The sequence below is a fragment of the Strigops habroptila genome, chromosome W (genome assembly GCF_004027225.2).
Source record: "Strigops habroptila isolate Jane chromosome W, bStrHab1.2.pri, whole genome shotgun sequence".
Classification (NCBI taxonomy): Eukaryota; Metazoa; Chordata; class Aves; order Psittaciformes; family Psittacidae; genus Strigops; species Strigops habroptila.
In genome coordinates this window covers 30,361,072-30,381,318 of record NC_044301.2, presented here as the reverse complement: position 1 = coordinate 30,381,318, position 20,247 = coordinate 30,361,072, and the positions used below count along the sequence as shown (strand labels likewise).

General features: G+C 45.4%; 1 protein-coding gene across 1 annotated transcript; it reads left to right on the top strand.

The window, feature by feature from the left end:
• The first annotated feature begins 2,134 nt into the window (after nt 1-2,134).
• Nucleotides 2,135-18,341, top strand: LOC115619108 (zinc finger protein 367-like). The gene is made up of 6 exons (XM_030511153.1): nt 2,135-2,164; nt 2,401-2,741; nt 14,802-14,952; nt 16,284-16,403; nt 17,378-17,516; nt 18,110-18,341. Exons 2-6 carry the CDS (start codon nt 2,421-2,423, stop codon nt 18,339-18,341), a joined length of 963 nt encoding a protein of 320 aa, XP_030367013.1. The 5' UTR covers nt 2,135-2,164; nt 2,401-2,420.
• Nucleotides 18,342-20,247: the final 1,906 nt, after the last annotated feature.

The window sequence follows — 20,247 nt, the reverse complement described above, 5'->3', positions numbered from 1 at the left end:
TTTGAAGGTGCTGGATAGTGTTGAGCAGGGCTCTGTAGGCATAGGCCAAGCCCCAGCACGTTGCCAAAATTTGTCCCTCTCTGGTATAACCAGGACGACAGCACACCTCTTTTAAGTGTTTTACTAGTTTTTCCGGATGTTGCACTTGTTCAGTGGTGACGTTCCAAAGCACTGGAGGGGCCCACTGGCCTAGGTACTTGCCCATACTATCCCACACACCCTGCCACTCATAACTGTCCAGCCTCAGGGAAAATCTCCTGGTGGTCCTCCTATATCGTCGTCTAACCCTAGACCAGATTCGAACCTGATACTGCTGAATTTTTGACATTAAACGAAATAGGATGTTCCTACGACGGGATGGCCGTGGGTAAAACACACTCCGTATGTTTGCCAACATGCTGATCCCCAGCACAATCAGCAGGCAGGTTTCAAGGGTACTCAAAGGCCATCTAAAATCTTCAGAACTCTCAATTGCTGTTGCAAATAGGCTGGTGGGGGAACGGGGGGTGAAAGAGAATGCTTCCTTCGTAAGTTGACCCCCCGAGGAGAAAAAAAAAGATATGCAATTGCTAAAATATTTCATTATATACCTCCCAATGTATAGTGGTGATGGCCACGCTGGAAGCACAAACCAGACCAGTTTCATGATCAATGAGTCTATTGTATTACAAGTCATTACCATGAAGTACAGTGAAACAAGAACCTTAGCCCAGGCCCCCCAGCCGATAAACACTAAAACAGCAAATAGTGGCTGTAAGTAAGGTACAACATGCTGAAACTCTGAGATCAAGCGCAACACGTCTGAGAGCCAAATAATCACCATTGTGACGAGTAGTAACAATGAATGCTTATCACAAATATGATTAAACACACTCTGGTCAGATCTGTCGTTATCTCAACCTTTCGAGCCCCACGTTGGGCTCCAAAAAGAACTGTCGTGGTTTGAGCCCAGCCGGTAACTCAGAACCACACAGCCGCTCGCTCACTCCCCCCCCCCCCCCTTCTTCCTCCCCCCGCTCCCGGAGGGATGGGGAGGAGAATGGGAAGAATGCAACTCCCACGGGTTGAGATAAGAGCAGTCCCGCAACTAAGGTATAACACAAAACCACTACTGCTACCACCAATGATAATACCGATTAGTGAAATAACAAGGGGAGAGGATACGATTGCTCACCACCCGCCGACCGATACCCAGCCCGACCCGAGCAGTGATCTGGGCCTTCCGGGTAACTCCCCCCGGTTTATATACTGGGCATGACGTGCTGTGGTATGGAATACCCCTTTGGCTAGTTTGGGTCAGGTGTCCTGTCTCTGCTTCCTCCCGGCTTCCCCTCCTCCCTGGCAAAGCATGAGACTGAGAAAGTCCTTGGTTGGAATAAACATTACTTAGCAACAACTAAAAACATCGGTGTTATCGGCGTTGTTCCCAGGCTGAAAGTTAAAAAACACAGCACTGCACCAGCTACTAAGCAGGAGAAAAATGACTGCTATAGCTGAACCCAGGACAGCGTGGAGGAGCAGAGCTGCCGACTCAGAGTGGCTTTTCTCCATACACTCTGGACCCCCCAGCGCTATCCCGCAGAGAGGCAGCGGCTCCGAGCTCGCTGCTCTGCGCCCTCACAGGGCGCGACCATACACTTACCTCTGCAGCGCCCCACAACGGCCACTGTAATGACCGCGCTGCCGCAGCCTCTACAGCATCTGTTCCTGGTCTCCTGCCGGAGCTCGCCCACCAAGCGCTCAAACGGCGAAACAAAAACGCGCACCAGGCTAGATCAGACGAACAAGCCCACCCGCCATGGCGGGCCAATCAGCAGCCAGGCTGTGCCTCCCCATAGAAAATTAGTTATAGTGAGGCAAAACACCCCTAGCACTCCAACCAGCCCAATCAGTTTCGAATTCTACCAGTCGACCTAGCGCCTAGCCAATAGAGCAGCAGAAGCGAAGCCGAGTTCCGTTCTGTCCCTGCCCACAGGGCAAAGTGGTTGGTAAGCGGTAACTGTTGCTCCGTGACGTCAGCACCTCGTTCGGTGATTGGTTACGCCCAGGCGCGAAATGTAACGCGGGAAATTTTCGGTTTTGGCCTTGGTTTTGCAACACTAGCTCTTCCTCAGGAGTCACCAGGACTGGGTTTACGAGCGGGGATCGGCGCTACTTCAGAAAGGTGGGGGGAGATTGTAGCTCTTGCAGATTCTGCGCCGGTGGTAGCTGGGAAAGGAGGGTGAGGCCCCAAGAGGAGCCGCCGTCTCCGGCAAAAAACAGCTAAAGCAGAGTGGGGGGTGGGGGGATAGTGTTCGACAAGTGGTGGTGGTTGCAGGATTTCTACAACTTCCCCGCCCTGGGAAAGGGCAGCTGAGCCATTGTGGAGCTTCCCCACTCCCTCTTCCCTTTTCTGCGCAGGTGTCTGCAAGGTGGCGGCGATGGCGGAGAAGCCACCGCCGGGTCCCCCGATGACTTTTTACCAGGAGTCCCCGAAGGGCGTACTGGTTTCAGTTATCAAAACCACCTCTGTCAAACCGTTCTCCCGGGGTAGAGGTGAGGAGCTAACACTTCCCCCGCCCATCCTCATCAGCCCTGGCTTCAGCGACTTCATGGTTTACCCCTGGTGCTGGGGAGAGAATGCCCACAATGTGACCTTTAGCCCGCGTGGCTCCGCCATCCCTTCATTCGTCCAACAGCCCCGTGGGGGGCCAGCTAGAGTCTGCAGTGGGGAAGAAGAGGAGGCGAGTAGCAGCCTCAAGGTGAGTGTGGTCGGGACAGGCCAAGCAGCCGGGCGCGTTGGGGTGGAGTCCGCTGCCCCTATGCGTGCAGCCCGGAGTCAGTGGGGTGGTAAAGTGCCTTACTACGGAAGGGCAGAGACGCAAAGTTAAAGGCGACGCGCCGAGCATTCCTTCCCTATTCTGCTTGTCTGTCTCCTCCTCGCCACTTGAAGTCACTTCTGATGATACCGCGGTGCGCGTGGGGGGGGAGCTGCCCTGAGGGGTGGGATGGGGGCGGAGCCAGCTGCACAGGGATGACAACCCGGCAACGGCCAGGCATCTATCTATGCGCTGACAACCCTCCAAAACATCAAAAACGCCCTAAAAGCTCCCTGCCCCCCAAACTAAAAGCCTCACCCCTTCAAAAAAACCCCCAAAAACCAAACCCTCAAACCCCCCCATCCATAGAGCTCCCCACAAATCCCAAACAAAAAAACTTTGTGACCCCAAACTCCATGAATCCCACTCCCCAAAGTAACCTAAACTAGACCCACTAAAAACCCACTCCAAACAAAAAACCCTAAACCCCTAAATACAAGAAACCCTGAAACCTTCACCCCCCCCCAAATGCTCACACTCCCTCCGAAAGCCCCAACCATGCACAATGCCCCAAACCCCAGTAGCCCTCACACCCAAAACTCTGGGCACACCACTCCCCCCCCCCCCAAACCAACCAACCAAAAAAACCCCCCAAAACCAAACAAACCCAAAGCCTGAAACCCAACCCCCTCAAAACCCCACCCTCCCAAATCCAGTAAAACACCCATGAACCCCCAGACCCAACCCCTGCCTCCCAAGAACTTCAGAACTCCCAAACCTGGTAAATCATACTTAAATCTTAAACCCCCACAAATTACAACTTCCCCAACCCCTCCTGCCCCAAACACTTCAACCCTGCCAAAGCCTCAACAAAACATCCCACCCCCCTGTAAAAAGCCTAAACCAATACACCACCCCCACCCCCCACACTTGGTCCCCCCCCAACCCAATAAACCCACATCTCTAAGCACAAAAGCTTCCCTCAACCACAGAACCAAAAAATCCCCAAAATGAGCTGAAAGAAAAATGCTCTAACCTAGATACCCCAAACCGGCAGAAGGCAACCCCCTCAAAACACACCACAAAAAAGCATGCCAAACACTGAAACTTGAGGAAACAACTATACTCCCCAAAACACACCACACGGAAAAAGAATGTGCACCCCAGCCCCTTCAACCCCAGGAAGGCAAACACTCCCCAAACTGTGCCACATGAAAAAGCATGCCACTCCCACCTCTTTCTCCCCCCTCCCCCCATCCTTATGTTGGCATTCCGCCCTGTAAACTGCAACACAAAAAAGCACACCAACCCAAACCCCAAGAAGGTATTCCCATCACAATGTGCCATGCTAAAAATAACCATACCAAATGAAGCCCTCCAAATCCTAAACGTCAAACTCCCAAAAACACATCATGAAAAAATGCTCCAAACCCAGCCTCTCGAACTCCGAAGCAACAACTTCCTCAAAAAGCACCATGGAAAAAAAACTGCTCCAGCTCCCCCCAAAACGCAATATCCAAAAAAAGTGCCAAACCCAGCCCCCCACCCCAAAAGGGTACCCTCACCCCTAGAATGTGCCACACAAAAAGATGTGCCCAGCCTCCTGAAAACAGAAAAGGTTGTGCCTCTCTCTAAAACGCATCATAAGAAAAGACATGCCAACTTCAGCCTCTCAAACACCAAGAAGGCACTCACCCTGCAAAACGCACCACAAGAAAAAGCATGCCAAATTCAGTGTCCAGAACCCCAAGAAAGCAACCTTAAGCCCAAAAATGCACCACATGAAAAAGTGTGCCCAAGACCAGCCACCCGAACCTTGAGAAGGCAAACCTCTCCCCCAAAATGTTCTATGTGAGAAAGTGCGCCAAATCCAGTCCCCTAAATGACAAAAAGGCAACCTTCTGCTCCGAAATGTGCCACAGGAAAAAGCACCCCAGCCCCTCAAACCCCAAGAAGGCAACCACTCCCAAAAACAAGCCACAGGAAAAGATGCTCCAAATATAGCCCCCCAGATCCTGAAAAGGCAACCTTCCACCCTAAAGCGCACCACACATAAAAGTGCATCAAACCCTGCTCTCTGAACCACAGGAAGGCAAGCCCCCCCCAAACATGTTGCACCCAAACAAAAACCACCAAACCCAGCACCTCAGACCACTGGACCAAAACATGTCAAAACAAAACCATGCCTAACAAAGCCCACTGAACCACCGAACAAAAAGATCCCCAAGACATGTTAAACCCAGCCCTCCCCAACCACTGAACCAAAAAACTCCCCAAACCTGCCAAAATAAAAGCATACCAAAACCAACAAACCTTGCCCCCCCCCAAATGCACCAAAACAAGAATGTGCAAAATCCAGTCCTGCCAAACCCAGAATGAAAAAGCACCCAAAACATGCCAAAAGAGAAACAGCCTAAACTAATCCAATCACTGGACCAAAAAATACCCTGCAGCATACAAAAAATGCTAAGCCTCTCAAAACCACATCAAAACATGTGCCCAATCCAGCCCTCCAACTATATAACAAACAAAAAAAAACCAACCCCCAACTAAACCCCAATACTGAAAGTTCTCCAAACACAATATTAATCCCCCAAACATGCCAAAAAAAAACCTGAGCCTAACCCAGTGCTCCCAACCAGCGATCCAGAAAAAAACCCCTAAAATGCATTAACACAAAACATGCACCAAACCTAGCACCTTCAGCCACCGAACCAAAAGTCTCAAAACATGATGAAACTCAAACATTCAAACCCAGCCCTCAGTCACAAAACCCCTAGAAAAACCCAAACCCAAGAAAACCATGCTAAAGCAAAGACATGCCAAACCCAGCCCCCGCAACAACCAAACTACTCCCCCAAACCACTCCCCCAAACCAGGCCAAAATAAATAAAAGCCAAACCCAGCACCCCCCATTAACAAACACATACACAAAAAAAAAAAAAAAAAATCCCCTAACTGTGTCAAAACAAAAATGGGCAAAAAAGAAAAAAAAAAAAAAGCACCAAACACAGCCTCCTGAACCACCAAACTGAAACAAGCCACTAAAACATGCAAAAAAACCCTAGCTGTCAAAATAATAAAAAAACCTAAACACCAACCATTCAAAACCCCAAAACCCAATATTACCCAAAAAAACCCATGCCAAACCCTTGCCCCCCAACAACTGATACAAAACCCCCTGAAACCATGCCAAATCATAAGTATCCCAAACCCAGTCCCCCCATCCACTGAAAAAACCCAAATCACACAAAAGCTAAAATCCACCAATCACCAACTAAATAAACCCCCATAAAGCGCTAGAATAAAATTTTGCTTAAAATACACCAAACCCAGCTCCTCAAACCACTGAACCACAAAAAACCTAATATGCCAAATGAAAAATGTCCCAAAACAAAACCTAACCAAACCTAGCCCCCTCAACAAGACCCCCCCCCCCAAAAAAAAAGCACAAAACATGCTGAAACAAAAATACACCAAATAAGTCCCCCAGAACCACTGAACCAAAAAACCCTGCAAACAGTGTCACCCAACACTAAGGGGACAGATTCTTTTAGGGAACCTTGGCAGAATGATGACAGCACTAAATTGTAGAAAATTAAAGCTTTATTTTCTTACCAGGATATTATGATTATTACAGTAACTTAACTTATAATTTCTAGTCACCTGGACCCTCTTGATACGTGATTTCCTGTATCAAAATAACAATCATAAACTAGACTTGAAGAACACAAGTCAGTCCTCAGAAAAAGCAAATGATGGTGGAGACATCCCTGGGCACCGGGGATTCATGGATATCACTGTCCAGCAGCAGTTCCAGTCCAAGTTCCACATTTAGGACTTGTAACTGCTTCCCTTTTCTGTGATGGGATGTGGTGGGTTGAACTTACCTGTATGCCAGGTGCCCACCAAAGCCTCTCTATCACCCCCCCCTCCTCAGCTGGACAAGGGAGAGAAAATATAACAAAAGGCTCATGGCTAGAGATAAGGACAGGGAGAGATCATTCACCAATTACTGTCAGGGGCGAAGCAGACTCGGGGAAAATAATTATTGCCAAACAAATCAGAGTAAGGTAATGAGAAATAAGACCAAATCATAGAACGCATTCCCCCCACCCCTCCCGTCTTCGCAGGCTCAACTTCACTCCCTATTTTATTTACCTCCTCCCCCCGAGCAGCGCAGGGGGATTTGAAATGGGGGTTGCGGTCAGTTCATCTCACATTGTTTCTGCCACTTCTTCCTTCTCAGGGGGAGGACTCCTCACACCAACACCAAAAAAAAAAAAAACCAAAATCAACCCCCCCCAGGACTTAAGAAAAAAAACCCCAAAACAAACACCCCAGAACAACTCCCCAGGACTTAAAAAGCCAAAAAAAATAAACACCCCAGAACCCCCAAAGCTCTAAACCCCCAAACCCCAGAACCCAAAAACTAAAAGCCTGTAACCAAACAAAAACCCCAGATGATCCAAAAGCCCCAAACCAAGAAAAACCTCAAAATCCAGAATCAAACCCAAGAAACCCAGATGCCCCAAAAGCCTGAACAAAAAAAAAAAACCAAAAAAAAAATCTGAGGTGACCCAAAAGCCCAGAACCCCAAAGCCCCACAATCAAAAAATTCCTAATTTAAAGAACCCAAAACCATTGGAATCCAAACCCCTCAAAATTCAAGATCAGAAAAACCCCCAAACAAACAGAAAAACCCTGCAAAACTGCCAGACCCAAAATAAACCCCGACCCCATACTGGAGCAGGTGGATATGCCCTAAAGGAAGCCTTTAGCCATGGAGAGCCTATGTTGGAGAAGCTCCTGGCAGGAACTGTAGCCTGTGGAGAGGAGCCCACGCAGGAGAAAGTTTTCTGGCAGGACTGGGGGACCAATGCTGGAGCAGTCTTTTCCTGATGGACTATACCCCATGGAAAGGACCCATGCTGGAGCAGCTCTTGAAGAACTGCAGCCTGTGGGAAGGACCCATGTTGGAGAATCAGAGAATCGTAGAACAGCCCAGGTTGGAAGGGATGTTTAAAGATCATCTGGTCCAACCTTGTGTGGGAAAGGGAGTCTAGATGAGATTATCTAGCACCCTGTCCAATTGCATCTTGAATACCTCCAGTGATGGGGACTCTGCCACATCCCTGGGGAGGTTGTTCCAGTGATTAATTGTTCTCACTGTGAAAAAATTCTTATGTCAAGATGAACTTTCTCCCAATGCAACTTGTACCTGTTGCCCCATGTCCTGTCCATGGGGTTCTTTGTGAAGAGAGAGCCTCTGTCCTCTTTGTAGCAGCCCTTTAAGTACTGGAATACTGTGAGGAGGTCCCCCACATGCCTTCTGCAGGGAGAAAAGACCTAACTCCTCCAGTCTTTCCTCATAGGGCTGGAGCCCTTTGCTCATCTTTGTGGCCCTCCTTTGGACCCAGTCTGTCCATGTATTTCTTGAATTGTAGGGACCAGAACTTGGACACAGTACTCCAGGTGTATCCTGGCAAGTGCTAAGTAGAGTGGGATGATCACATCTGTATCGCTGCTAGTAATGCCCCTGCAGATGCAGCCCAGGATCCAATTTGTCTTTGTTGCTGCAGTGGTGCACTGTTGACTCATGTTGAGCTGCTTGTCCACCAGGACCCCCAAGTCCCTTTCAACAAAGCTGCTCCCCAGCGACACAGATCCTAGCCTGTACTGGGGTCTCTTGTTCTGCCTTCTTCCTTTCCCTTTGTAGGGGATGGACTGTTCTTGTGCTTCCAGGAGGCTGTTCTTGAATAACTTCCAGCACTCACAAGCTCCTTTGCCCTTCATGGATGTTTCCCATGGAATCCCTCACAGCTGGGCTCTTAGCATCTTGAATTTGGCTCTTCTAAAATCCAGGGTCTTTGTCCTATTACTGGACTTCAGTGTGCTCAAGAGGATCTTAAACTCCACAATGTTGTGATTGCTGTATCTGTCATGGTTGCCAGCTGGAAACTAAGTACTGCTCGGGTCGGGCTGGGTATCGGTCGGCGGGTGGTGAGCAATTGTATTCTCTCCTCTTGTTATTTCCCTTATCATTATTATTATTAGTGGTGGTAGTAATAGTAGTTTTGTATTATACCTTAGTTACTGGACTGCTCTTATCTCAACCCGTGGGAGTTACATTCTTCCGATTCTCCTACCCATCCCTCCGGGAGCGGGGGGAGTGAGCAAGCGGCTGCGTGGTTCCGAGTTACCAGCTGGGCTTAAACCACAACACCAGCCCATCCCTGAGCAGCGATCTGGGCCTTCCAGGAAACTCCCCCCAGTTTATATACTGGGCATGACGTGCTGTGGTATGGAATGCCCCTTCGGCCAGTTTGGGTCAGGTGTCCTGTCTCTGCTCCCTCCCAGCTTCTTATGCCCCTCCTCACTGGCAGAGCATGAGAGACTGAAAAGTCCTTGATCAAGGTAAGCACTACTGAGCAACAACTAAAACATTGGTGTGTTATCAGCATTGTTCTTGGACTAAAGCCGAAACACAGCACTGCACCAGCTGCTAGGAAGAAAAATAACTCTATCCCAGCTGAAACCAGGATAGTATCCAAGGCTACCATTGGTAGTTATGCTGTCAAGTAAGTCTTCTTGGTTTGCAAGCAGTAAATCTAGCAATGTGCTGTTCCTACTTGGCATGTCCAGCATCTGTAGTAGGAAGCAGTCCTCAATGCATTCCAGGAACCTGATGGACAACTTGTGCACTGCTGTGTTGTTTTCCCAACAAATGTCCAGGTAATTGAAGTCACACATGAGGACCAGATTCTGTTGGCCCAAGACTTCCTTGAGTGGCCGAGGTAAGGTTTTGTCAGCCTCATCACCCTGATTGAGAGGTCGGTAACAGATACCTACCATAATATCCCCCTTGGTGACAATCCCTCCAGTCTTGATCCAAAGGCATTTGATAGAACTTTTGTGGTCCCCATAGCTCACCTCCATATGTTCAAATTTCTTTTACATAAAGTGCAACTCTGCCTCCTCTTCTTCCCTTCCTATCTTTCCAAAAGAGCTTGTAGCCATCCATCGTGGTCTTCCAGTCGCGTGAGTTTGTGATGGGTTGACCTTGGTTGGGTGCCAGGTGCCCACCAAACCACTCTATCACTCCCCCTCCTCAGTAGGACACAGGGAGAAAATAAGATAGAAAAGAACTCGTGGGCCAAGATAAAGGCAGTTTAATAAAGCAAAAGCAAAGGCTGTGCGCAGAAGCAAAGGAAAACAAAAGATTTATTCTCTACTTCCCATCAGCAGGCAATGTCCAGCCACTTCCCAGGAAGCAGGGCTTCAGTACAAGTAGCAGTTGCTCCAGAAGACAAATGTAATAACAAATGCTCCCCCCCTCCTTTCTCTTAGCTTTTATTTCTGAGCAGACATCATATAGTATGGAATATCCCTTTGGTCAGTTTGGGTAAGCTGTCCTGGCTATGTCCTCTCCCAAGATCTTGCCCACCTCCACTCTACTTTGGGGGTGGTGGTGGTGGGGATGTTGGAGAGACAGCCTTGATGCTGTGACTTCCTTACATGCATGCACTATGGGGACCTTATTTCCTCCCACAGTATGTAGGGTTTTTTGTTTGGGCAGAACCAGGGCTGTTAGCAGATCCTATGGTGTTAACCAGCCAAGTGACTTCTGCTAAATTTATATCCCAGTGCTTCCATGCCCCATTGCCCAATGCTCTCTCAACATAGTCTTTAACAGTCCATTATATCTCTCAGTCTTTCCAGATGCTTGTGGGTGATAAGGGATGTGATACACCCACTCAATGCTATGTTTCTTTGCCCAGGAGTTTATGAGGTTATTTTGGAAATGAGTCACATTGTCTGAGTCAATTCTTTCTGGGGTACCATGTCACCACAAAATTTGCTTTTCAAGGCCCAGGATGGTGTTTCGAGCAGTAACATGTTTTACAGGGTATGTTTCTAGCCAACCAGTACTTGCTTCCACCATGGTGAGTATGTAGTGCTTGCCTTGGCATGTTTGTGGCAATAGTCCAATATAGTCAATTTACCAGGCTTTGCCATATCAAAAACCCAGAGACCGCCCTCTGTTCCAGGGAGGTTTTAATTCTGTGGCTTGCTTGATTGCAGCACGTTTCACATTGATGGGTGAGTTGTGCAGTAGCCTCCATGGTCAGGTCCACCCTATGATCACAAGCCCATCTGTGTGTTGCATCTCTCCCTAGATGTTCCAATGTTTCATGGGCCATGGAGCTACATATAGCTCACCCTTATGCTTCCAGTCCAGGTCCACCTGAGCCACTTCAATTTTCGAAGCCATGTCTACCTGTTCATTGTTTCTATGTTCTTCAGTGGCATGACTTTTGGGCATGTGAGCATCTACATGGCGTACCTTTAGAGCAATGTTTTCTACCCGAGCAGCGATGTCTTGCCACAATGCAGTAGCCTAGATGGGTTTACCCCTCTGCTGCCAATTGGTCTTCTTCCCCTGCTGTAGCCACCCCTATAGGGCGTTTGCCACCATCCATGAATCAGTATAGAGAGAGAGAGAGTACTGGCCACTTTTCTCATTCAGCAATCTCTAGGGCAACCTGGATGGCTTTCACTTCTGCAAACTGACTTGACTCACCTTCTCCTTTAGTGGCTTCAACGACTTGTCATGTGGGATTCCACACAGCATCATTCCACTTCCAATGATTTCCTAAAACACAATAGGAACTGTCAGTAAACAGAGCATAACACCTTTAATCTGATAATTCATGGTGCACAAGCCACCTCTTCAAGCAGTGCTCCAAAATTTCTGCCTTCTGGCCAGTCCATGATCTCTTCCAGGATTCCTGGGCAGTTGGGTTTCCCCAGTTGAGCTCATTGCGTGATCACCACTACCCACTTACTCCATGTGGTGCTGGTTGCGTGATGTGTAGAGAGGACATTTCCACCACTGTCACTGATTGGCTCATCTTTGGCCAGCGGTGGGTCCGTCTTGGCATTAGCTCTATCGGACATTGGGAAGCTTCTAGCAGTTTCCCAGAGAAGCCACCCCTGTAGCCCCCTCACTACCAAAACCTGTCATGCAAACCCAGTACTGAGTTTTCTCACCAAGATTCTGTGATTCCTATGGCAACATAAATCAGCATATCTTGCACAGGATACCTCCTCCACCCAGGAGATGGGAGTGCAGTATTTGTGACCCTCCACCTGGACAGCAGCTTCCTCCACTCTCTCCCAGGCTATCCTGGCTAGGTAGCTGATTCCTGTCTGCTGCAAAGTGCAGCCCTTGCCTGGTCTCTACCACTATGCTTCTGGCAACCTCAGAGCACTGACTAATAAGCCCTTCTAATTCCCTGTAGACTTCAAGCTGATGGGTAGTCTTGAATAGCCACCAGCTTGCAGGGGTGACCGTCAGGGCTGCAGCCTAAGCATGAGGGTGAGCAGAGCAGGGAGCAGTCTGATAACTGGCAGCATGCAGACCTTCCCTCAAGAATTGGCAATGCAGCTCCTAACATACCACTTCCTGTTTGCTTCCCAGGTCGTTAGTGTTCCCTAGGGGTCAGTTATATGCAGCTTCTCATGGCTTGAACTGGTTGTGGGGACTGCCGGCACCACCCAATTCTTGCCTGCCCCTGTCGTGAGACTACCAGCTGGCCGGTCCCTCATGCACACAGCCCAAGGGTGTCAGGGGCCCTGAAACCTCCTCAGACACCCCCAGGGACCTCAGAAGCCTCGAACTCCTCTCAGCATGTGGCAACTGCTGCTGCTGCTGCTAGTGCCAGTTTCCCACAGGTTGAACTGGCTGCGGGGACAGCTGTTGACTGGAGCAGTTTGTGAAGGACTGACTGTATCCTGTGGGAGGGACTCCATGCTGGAGCAGGGGAACAATGTGAGGGGGAAAGCAGTCTCTCTGTCTTTATCTCAACTCATAAGATCTTATTTTCTCTCCCTATCTTGCTTCTTGCTGAAGAGGGGGAGTGAGAGTGGCTTGGTGGGCACCTGGTGGCCAGCCAAGGGTAACCAACCACAATGAATGAAAAAAAAGAGAAAAAAAAAACCCAAACAAACCCACAAAACAAAACAAAACAAAAAAAACCAAACCCAAAACCAACCAACAAAAAAAAAAACCCAACAAAACCCCACCAAAACAAAAAGCCCGGAATGAAAAAACAAACAAACAAACAAACAGAGACATGCCAAAAGCCTGGTAGTAAACAAAACCAAACCCAAACCAGATGATGCAAAAGCCTGGAAAAAACAGATGACTCAAAAGGCCAGAAGAAACAAAATCACCAGGTGCCCCAAAAGCCAGGAAACAAAAGAAAAAACCCCCAACCCCTAGAACTCAAAAGGTTGGAACAAAAAATAAAAAAACCTCAAAAACAAAATGACTGTGTATGACCTAAAAGCCTGGAACCCAAAAAAAATTAAAATAACTCAGAAGTCTGGAATCAAATAACCTCAAGACCCCAGATGATAAAAAAACCCCAACCAAACAAAAAAACCCCAACAAAACAAAGACATAAACACCAAAAAAAACCCCTAGCAACCCAAAACACTGGAATCAAACACCACAAACAATCCAAGACCCCAGAACGAATAAAACCCCCAACAAACGAAGACCCCAGAATGAAAAAAAAAAAATCTTCATATGACCCAAAAAGCAGGAACCAAAATAAAAATCCCCCAAACCAACCTGGAAACCCAATACCTCATAACAAAAAAAATCCCCAACAACCCGAAGCCATGGAATGAAAAAAAACCCTGATGACCCAAAACCAATGGAATGAAAAAAATCCAGACAACTCAAGACCCTGGAGTGGAAAAAAATCCCAAAACAGATGCCCCCATATGTACACATCCCTACCCCCTACCTAATCCTGACACACCCCACACCCACAACCTACCACATGTACCCCACAAATGCACCACACACCCTGTGCACACACCACAAATTGCATGCACACACACCATGCACCTCACGCGTACCACACACACCATGCTACACACTTCACATATCCTGTGCACACACCTCCCCCCCAAAAAAACCAACCTCCCATATACTGCTATTTGATGACTCCTGTGATAATATAATCTATATTGTTCAATAGGCTTAGACTTGGTTCACACAGTTCTGCTGGTTTACCCATTTTTGGATATATCTACATTATAGCTCTGTAAAATAGGGTTGGGTTTTTTTGGTAATTCTAAATGAGTTCTAGTGTCTTTTTTCTTTTCTTTTTTATAAAAATACTTGTGGTTTACTATGTATTATTTTAGCAGATCCTTCAATTTTGTTGAGCTTATGTAAGAATACTGTGTGTGTTCTTGCTTGTGGGTTGTGTTATGGGTTGGTTGGTTTGGTGGAGGGGGTATGTATTTTGCTAAACAGCTTACATGGAGAAGTATGGCACCTTGTCCTGGTTTCAGCTGGGACAGAATTAATTTTATTCCTAGTGGCTGGTACAGTGCTGTGTTTTGGCTTTAGTCTGAGAACAGTGCTGATAACACACCGATGTTTTAGTTGTTGCTAAGTAGTGCTTATGCTGAACAAGGACTTTTCAGTTTCTCATGCTCTGCTACTGACCAGGGGCACAAGAAGCTGGAAGGGAGCAGAGACAGGACACCTGACACAAATGAAGCAAAGGGATATTCCATACCACAGCACGTCATGCCCAGTATATAAACTGGGGGGAGTTAGCTGGGAGGGGCTGATTGCTGCTCAGGACGGGCTGGGCATTGGTCAGTGGGTGGTGAGCAATTGTATTGTGCATCAGTTGTGTTTGTTGGTTGGGGTTTTTTTGTTTGTTTTATCTCTCTCTCTCGTTGCTATTTCCCTTTTCATTAATATCATTAGTATTAGTATTATATTATACTATACTTTATTTCAATTATTAAACTGTTCCTAACACACAGGTTTTAGCTTTTTTGCGAATCTCCTCCCCATCCCCCTGGGGGGGTGGTGTGAGCAAGTGAGTGTGAGCAACTGCGTTGTACTTAGTTGTCAGCTGGGGTTAAACCACAACATACTTTAGTTTCTTAATTATTTTAATACAGGATGGGAGAAGACGTGGCCGACCAAGAGCAGACACAGTTCGTGACCTAATAAATGAAGGAGAGCATTCTTCTAGCAGAATACGCTGCAATATCTGCAACAGGGTGTTTCCACGAGAAAAATCACTACAGGCACACAAACGAACTCATACTGGTAAGCGAAGAGATTAAAAGGAAGATGTGAGTAGCTGACAAACACTTATGAAGGAGTTGGGAAGGCAAAAAACCCAACAAACAATTCAATCTGTTAATATCTTGTTTTAATTGTTAATCATACTTTTCTCCCAGGGCTTGTTAGTGCAATCAAAGGAAAGTCTGTGTGTAACTGTTTTTGTCACAGGGTAACTAGCAGTAATTTGGGCTCTAATAGAAAAGACATATAGTGTAAACATTTTATCTGCTGTTGTCAGACTTTCTTAATAAGAGGAAAAAATTTCCTGAGCTTGGTGTTCTGTACTTGGTAGTATTTTTCATCCTGACTGCCTCTTCTCTGACATCTGTTTCTCTCTTCTTTTGTGTAGTTTTTACACAGTAATTGAATCATAGAATCATTTAGGTTGGAAAAGACCCATAAGGTCAAGTCCAACTGTAAACCTAACACTACCAAGTCCACCACTATGGTGATTCAACCACTTCCCTGGGCAACCTGTTCCAGTGCTTGATAACAACATACTTTAGTGAATAAATTTTTCCCAATATCCAGTCTAAACCTCCCCTTGCACAACTTGAGGCCATTTCCTTTTGTCCTACCACTTATTACTTGGGAGAAGAGACCAACACCCACCTTGCTACAACTTCCTTTCAGGTAGTTGTAGAGAGCAATAAGGTCTCCTTGAGCCTCCTTTTCTCCAGGCTTAACAATCCCAGTTCCCTCAGCTGCTCCTCATAAGACTTGTGCTCTAGAGCCTTCACTAGCTTTGTTACTCTTCTTGCTGGACACACTCCAGCACCTCAATGTCTTCCTTGTAGTGAGAGGAACATCCAGTCTCCTTTCATAGAGGAGAGGAAAAGTGAGGCCCATGATTTCTCTGAACTGCTGTCAGCCCATCCTTTTTATGCCTTCTAGACTTATCTTGTACTTCAACATACCAGAAACTGTCTTGAGTATAGATTATTTAATTAATATGCAAGATTAGGAATATGATAACACAAAAATACAATTTTGTTATTTTTCTGGGGAAAAAAATGTATTATCCAGTAGCATTTAATACATACTTTAAACATCCATTTGGCATAAAAGTGTATCTCTGCTGTCCAATGCACTAAGGCTCTCTGAGTAAATGCAAGCATGAATGCATAAAAGGAGAGCTTGCTTGTGTAAGCAGGCAAGGAACACCACTAGATAGTACAACTCTTCTATATTCAGCTTTCATAAATCTGTGTGATTGTGGGTTTGGGTTGGAGGGGTTGGTGTTTTGTGGGGTTTTTTTGTTTGTTTGGGGATTTTTGGGTGTTGTGTTGTGTTGTTTTGTTTTGTTTTTAAAGGTGAGAGACCTTATTTGTGTGACTACCCAGACTGTGGGAAAGCCTTTGTTCAGAGTGGGCAACTCAAAACTCACCAGCGTCTTCACACAGGGGAAAAGCCTTTCATCTGCTCAGAGAACGGTGAGGCTTCAGAGAATAACTTGTGCCTTTATCATGGTTTAACCCCAGTCTGCAACTAAGTACCACACAGCTGCTCACTCGCCTGCCCCGCTCCACCCCTGATGGGATGGGGAAAAGAATCAGAAGAAAGTAAAACCTGTGGGTTGAGATAAGAACAGTTTAAGAATTGAAATAAAGTAAAAAATAATAACAATAACAGGAAAGAGAGAGGAATAATACTCAAGAAATGTAAGTGATGCACAATACAATTGCTCACCACCCACTGACCAATGCCCAGCCAGTCAGTCTCTGAGCAGTGATTGGTGGCTCCCAGCTAACTCCCCCTAGTTTATATACTGAGCGTGATGTTCTATGATATCGAATATCCCTTTGGCTAGTTCAGGTCAGCTGTCCTGGCTATGCTCCCTCACAGCTTCTTGTGCACCTGGTCAGTAGCAGAGCACGAGAAACTGAAAAGTCCTTGTTCAGGGTAAGCACTACTTAGCAACAACTAAAACATCAGTGTGTTATCAACATTATTCTCACACTATAATCCAAAACACAGCACCGTACCAGCCACTAGGAAGAAAATTAACTCTATCCTAGCTGAAACCAGGACAGGCTTTCAGAATTAAGTATCAGTCTAGTACTGGGAATGTATAGATGCTCATGTGGCAGCTATATATACAAGCTTTGGATCTTAATTTTAGAGGAGCATCTAGGGAAGGAAGAAGCCACACAGAATCATGCAAACTCAGATAGAAGGATTGCATGCTTGGTTATATAAGCCAGGTTATCAGTAATTGTATCAGTTGATACCAATGCATAAAATGATTGAGTATGTTGTGGGCCTTGCAACTAGTGTGCTGTTTTCAACTGGATTCAGGTTTTTGTGGAGTAAGGAAGGTTGGATTCATCCCACGGCTGTTATGCTAACTCATTAGTTGACTGCTTTCCTTAATGTGTTCTCCATTGGTATTTTGTGGTTTTTTAAGGGTGTTTAAGCAGATTCACACATGCAAACCGTCATTGCCCCAAACACCCATATGCCCGGCTGAAGAGGGAAGAACTCACAGTCAGACTGAATGAAAAACAGATGGCTGACAATAAAGCTGCAGCTGAGTGGCTAGCGAAGTAAGTTTCCTTATGATGTGATCTCTCTCTAAATTTATAACACAGAGTGGCCTGAGAAAGCGTTTTATTCTTAGGAGGGGGAAAAAAAAAAAAGGAAAGAAAAATGATAAACAAAACCCAGCTGTTCCTTTAGTATGATTCAACCTAGCCTTGCCTTTTGTTTAAGTACTGACTCCTGGTTAAGACAAAGTTCCTCATGAGGCTTTCTCATCTGTTTTTCCTTCTCTACTTAAATGCTTCTCTTTGCTTGAACAACACCTGCTAATACCATGTTAGTGCTACAGTCGTACTGCTGAATTTGCATCTATGTGAGGAACAACAATGCACAGGGAGAGCTGACTGGTGGGAATACCATGTAGTAGAAAGAGCTGTGTGAAAGATCAGATATCCCTTGGGCACTTCTGCACTTAAAATGCTCAATAAAGGAGGCTTCTGATAGCTTAAATAGTGCCATAAAAGGGTTGAAAGAGAAAAAAGAAATGCAGTGATTAGTTATGTGCAAGACAATACTTGGAAGGTCTGCTAGCTTTGAATGGTAGTTCTTACATAAACTGTACATAATTTAAAAGCATTCTCCACCTCTGGTGTTGTAGGTACTGGGAGACTAGAGAACAGCATGCTCCCACTTTGAAAAGTAAAACAATCCAGAAAATGGATCAGGAACAGAAGGACCGGATGGGATTTCATCAATCTGATGAAGAGGATGATGAAGAGAAAAATAGCGCTCATTTAACAGCTTGCCGCAGCCTCCAGGAACAGCGTGAACACATGCATGGTGCATTGGCTCTTATTGAGCTTGCAAACCTAGCTGTGGCGCCACTGTGACAGTAGCATAGGAATGGAGTCTGCCTTTATGAAATGGTGGTACTTGGTGGTCCTTAACCAGTTAGATCCTGGGTGTAATCTAAGCACCTTATTTACTTATCATAGGCTGCTGTTCTGTAGAATTTATAATGAATGCTGTCACCCCATAACGTGGGGTGAGAGAGTTGCACTTTTTGTAAGGTAAAAGACAAATGTAAAGTTTAAGTATCTTGTAAATATGGAACCGCATAATGCATGGTGGACAAACTTCACGTTGTGAGAAGCTAGAATTTTGCAAGGTTAACTCATTTATTTGAAACCATTTTCACAGGAAGCACTTTCTGAGCACAGTTTGTGGTTAGCAGAATGGTACACATGTCCAAAGAAGGCTGAGAAAATGGAAAGTATTTATCTCACTGTTTAAGCAAAACTATATTAAGTAGTAGGTCTGAAGATACCATAAGTAGCAATGGAACCAAGTTTTCTAATGTCAGTATATTTTTACCTATAATCACTAAGGCAGAAGGCAAAGCTTAGGTAACTTGTAGAGGGGAAGAAACTGCTTCATGCAGGAAATTGTAAAATAGTTCAGGATCTTCACTGCAACTGTTCAAGATATGTGTCATGGTTTAAGGACAATATGAGACTTGACTTTGCTGTTTTATGGGGTTTTTTAATTTGATCTCAGCAGAATCTTTTGGTTTGAGTAGCACGTGTTATTCCTAATGTATGATGTTAGGAACATTTGCACATTGTTGGGTTTATCTGAAAATTATTAGTCTTGCAAAGGCTGGACAAAGGTAAACAATTGGTAATATTTTTTTAGATATTTTTGGACCCTTTAATGATTTGGCACTTGCTTTTGTTAATAAAAGGGGTATCAACAGGGTGGTATTGATTTGTACTAAACTATTTTAAATCTCCTATTAGCAAACACTGAGTTATAAAATATTGCTCTTATGATTATTAGCAAACAGGAGCCTCCATACTTGCTGTGCATAAAGGATAACATGCCAATTTTGTGTTCATTAACTGTAGTACAGCTATCAATTAAACATGTCAAAAAAAGTATTCATTATATAACCAGAAAATAGGCTTCCAAAGGTAGTTTTGAGTATGTTAACTCTATGATTTCATATATTTTCCAAATAAATGAAGGTACAGAACACTGCCTAGTGCTCTAAGATGCAGATAAAAAACATTTAGCAGTACATTTTGTCACCTCATGAGTCTTGTGTACTTTCAAATACCATTGTCTCATGGTGATTTCTTTCTGTATTTTGCTTGGAAGGCAACCAGAGATCCCTAATATGCTACAGAAATTTTGTTTCCAAATTGGATAAACTCTTTAGTTGAGCTACTACTTTAGGGGATGTTAATAAGTCATATTTACTGACCCACTTGCTCCTAACTCCTCCCTCTCATTGAAGGTCAGGAAATTCAGATAAAAATTCAGACTTTCCCTCTTTCTTAAGTGAGAAGAAAAAAAATTGTTCAATTACTTGATATAGACTGACTAGCTGCATAGAGCTGTTTCAGAAAAGTAGTCTAATTGTACAGTGGAAACTGCAATTATTGGGTTATGTTCTCTGATAATTGATACATGTTGTGGTAGAAATTGTATTAACTCTGTTTATATAAATAATGTATTAATGCACTCCGGTTTTGGTCTTTTGGGCTTAACAAAATGAAACACTTTATAGTCATTTCAGGCTTCTTAGCCTATGTAAAACTACCTAGCAATTCATGGCTGTGGGTTTAGAATCTTTCAGTTACATGCTTTTGACTGTTCTGTTAGCTGCATACCAATAGTCTGATCTCAAATTGAGCCTTGAGTGTGAATTTCTTGTACTTGTGATTCATAACTCAGAATTGCTTATGAGTGGTATTTCACAGGGCACAAGACTAATCACCAGCCAGTTGCAGA

Bases quoted from the DNA above. Each gene is read 5' to 3' on its own strand.
- LOC115619108 (XM_030511153.1), top strand. From the start codon at position 2,421: ATGGCGGAGAAGCCACCGCCGGGTCCCCCGATGACTTTTTACCAGGAG. The intron at 16,404-17,377 runs GTGAGGCTTCAG...TGGTTTTTTAAG, and splicing joins TTTCATCTGCTCAGAGAACG to GGTGTTTAAGCAGATTCACA. The intron at 17,517-18,109 runs GTAAGTTTCCTT...CTGGTGTTGTAG, and splicing joins GCAGCTGAGTGGCTAGCGAA to GTACTGGGAGACTAGAGAAC.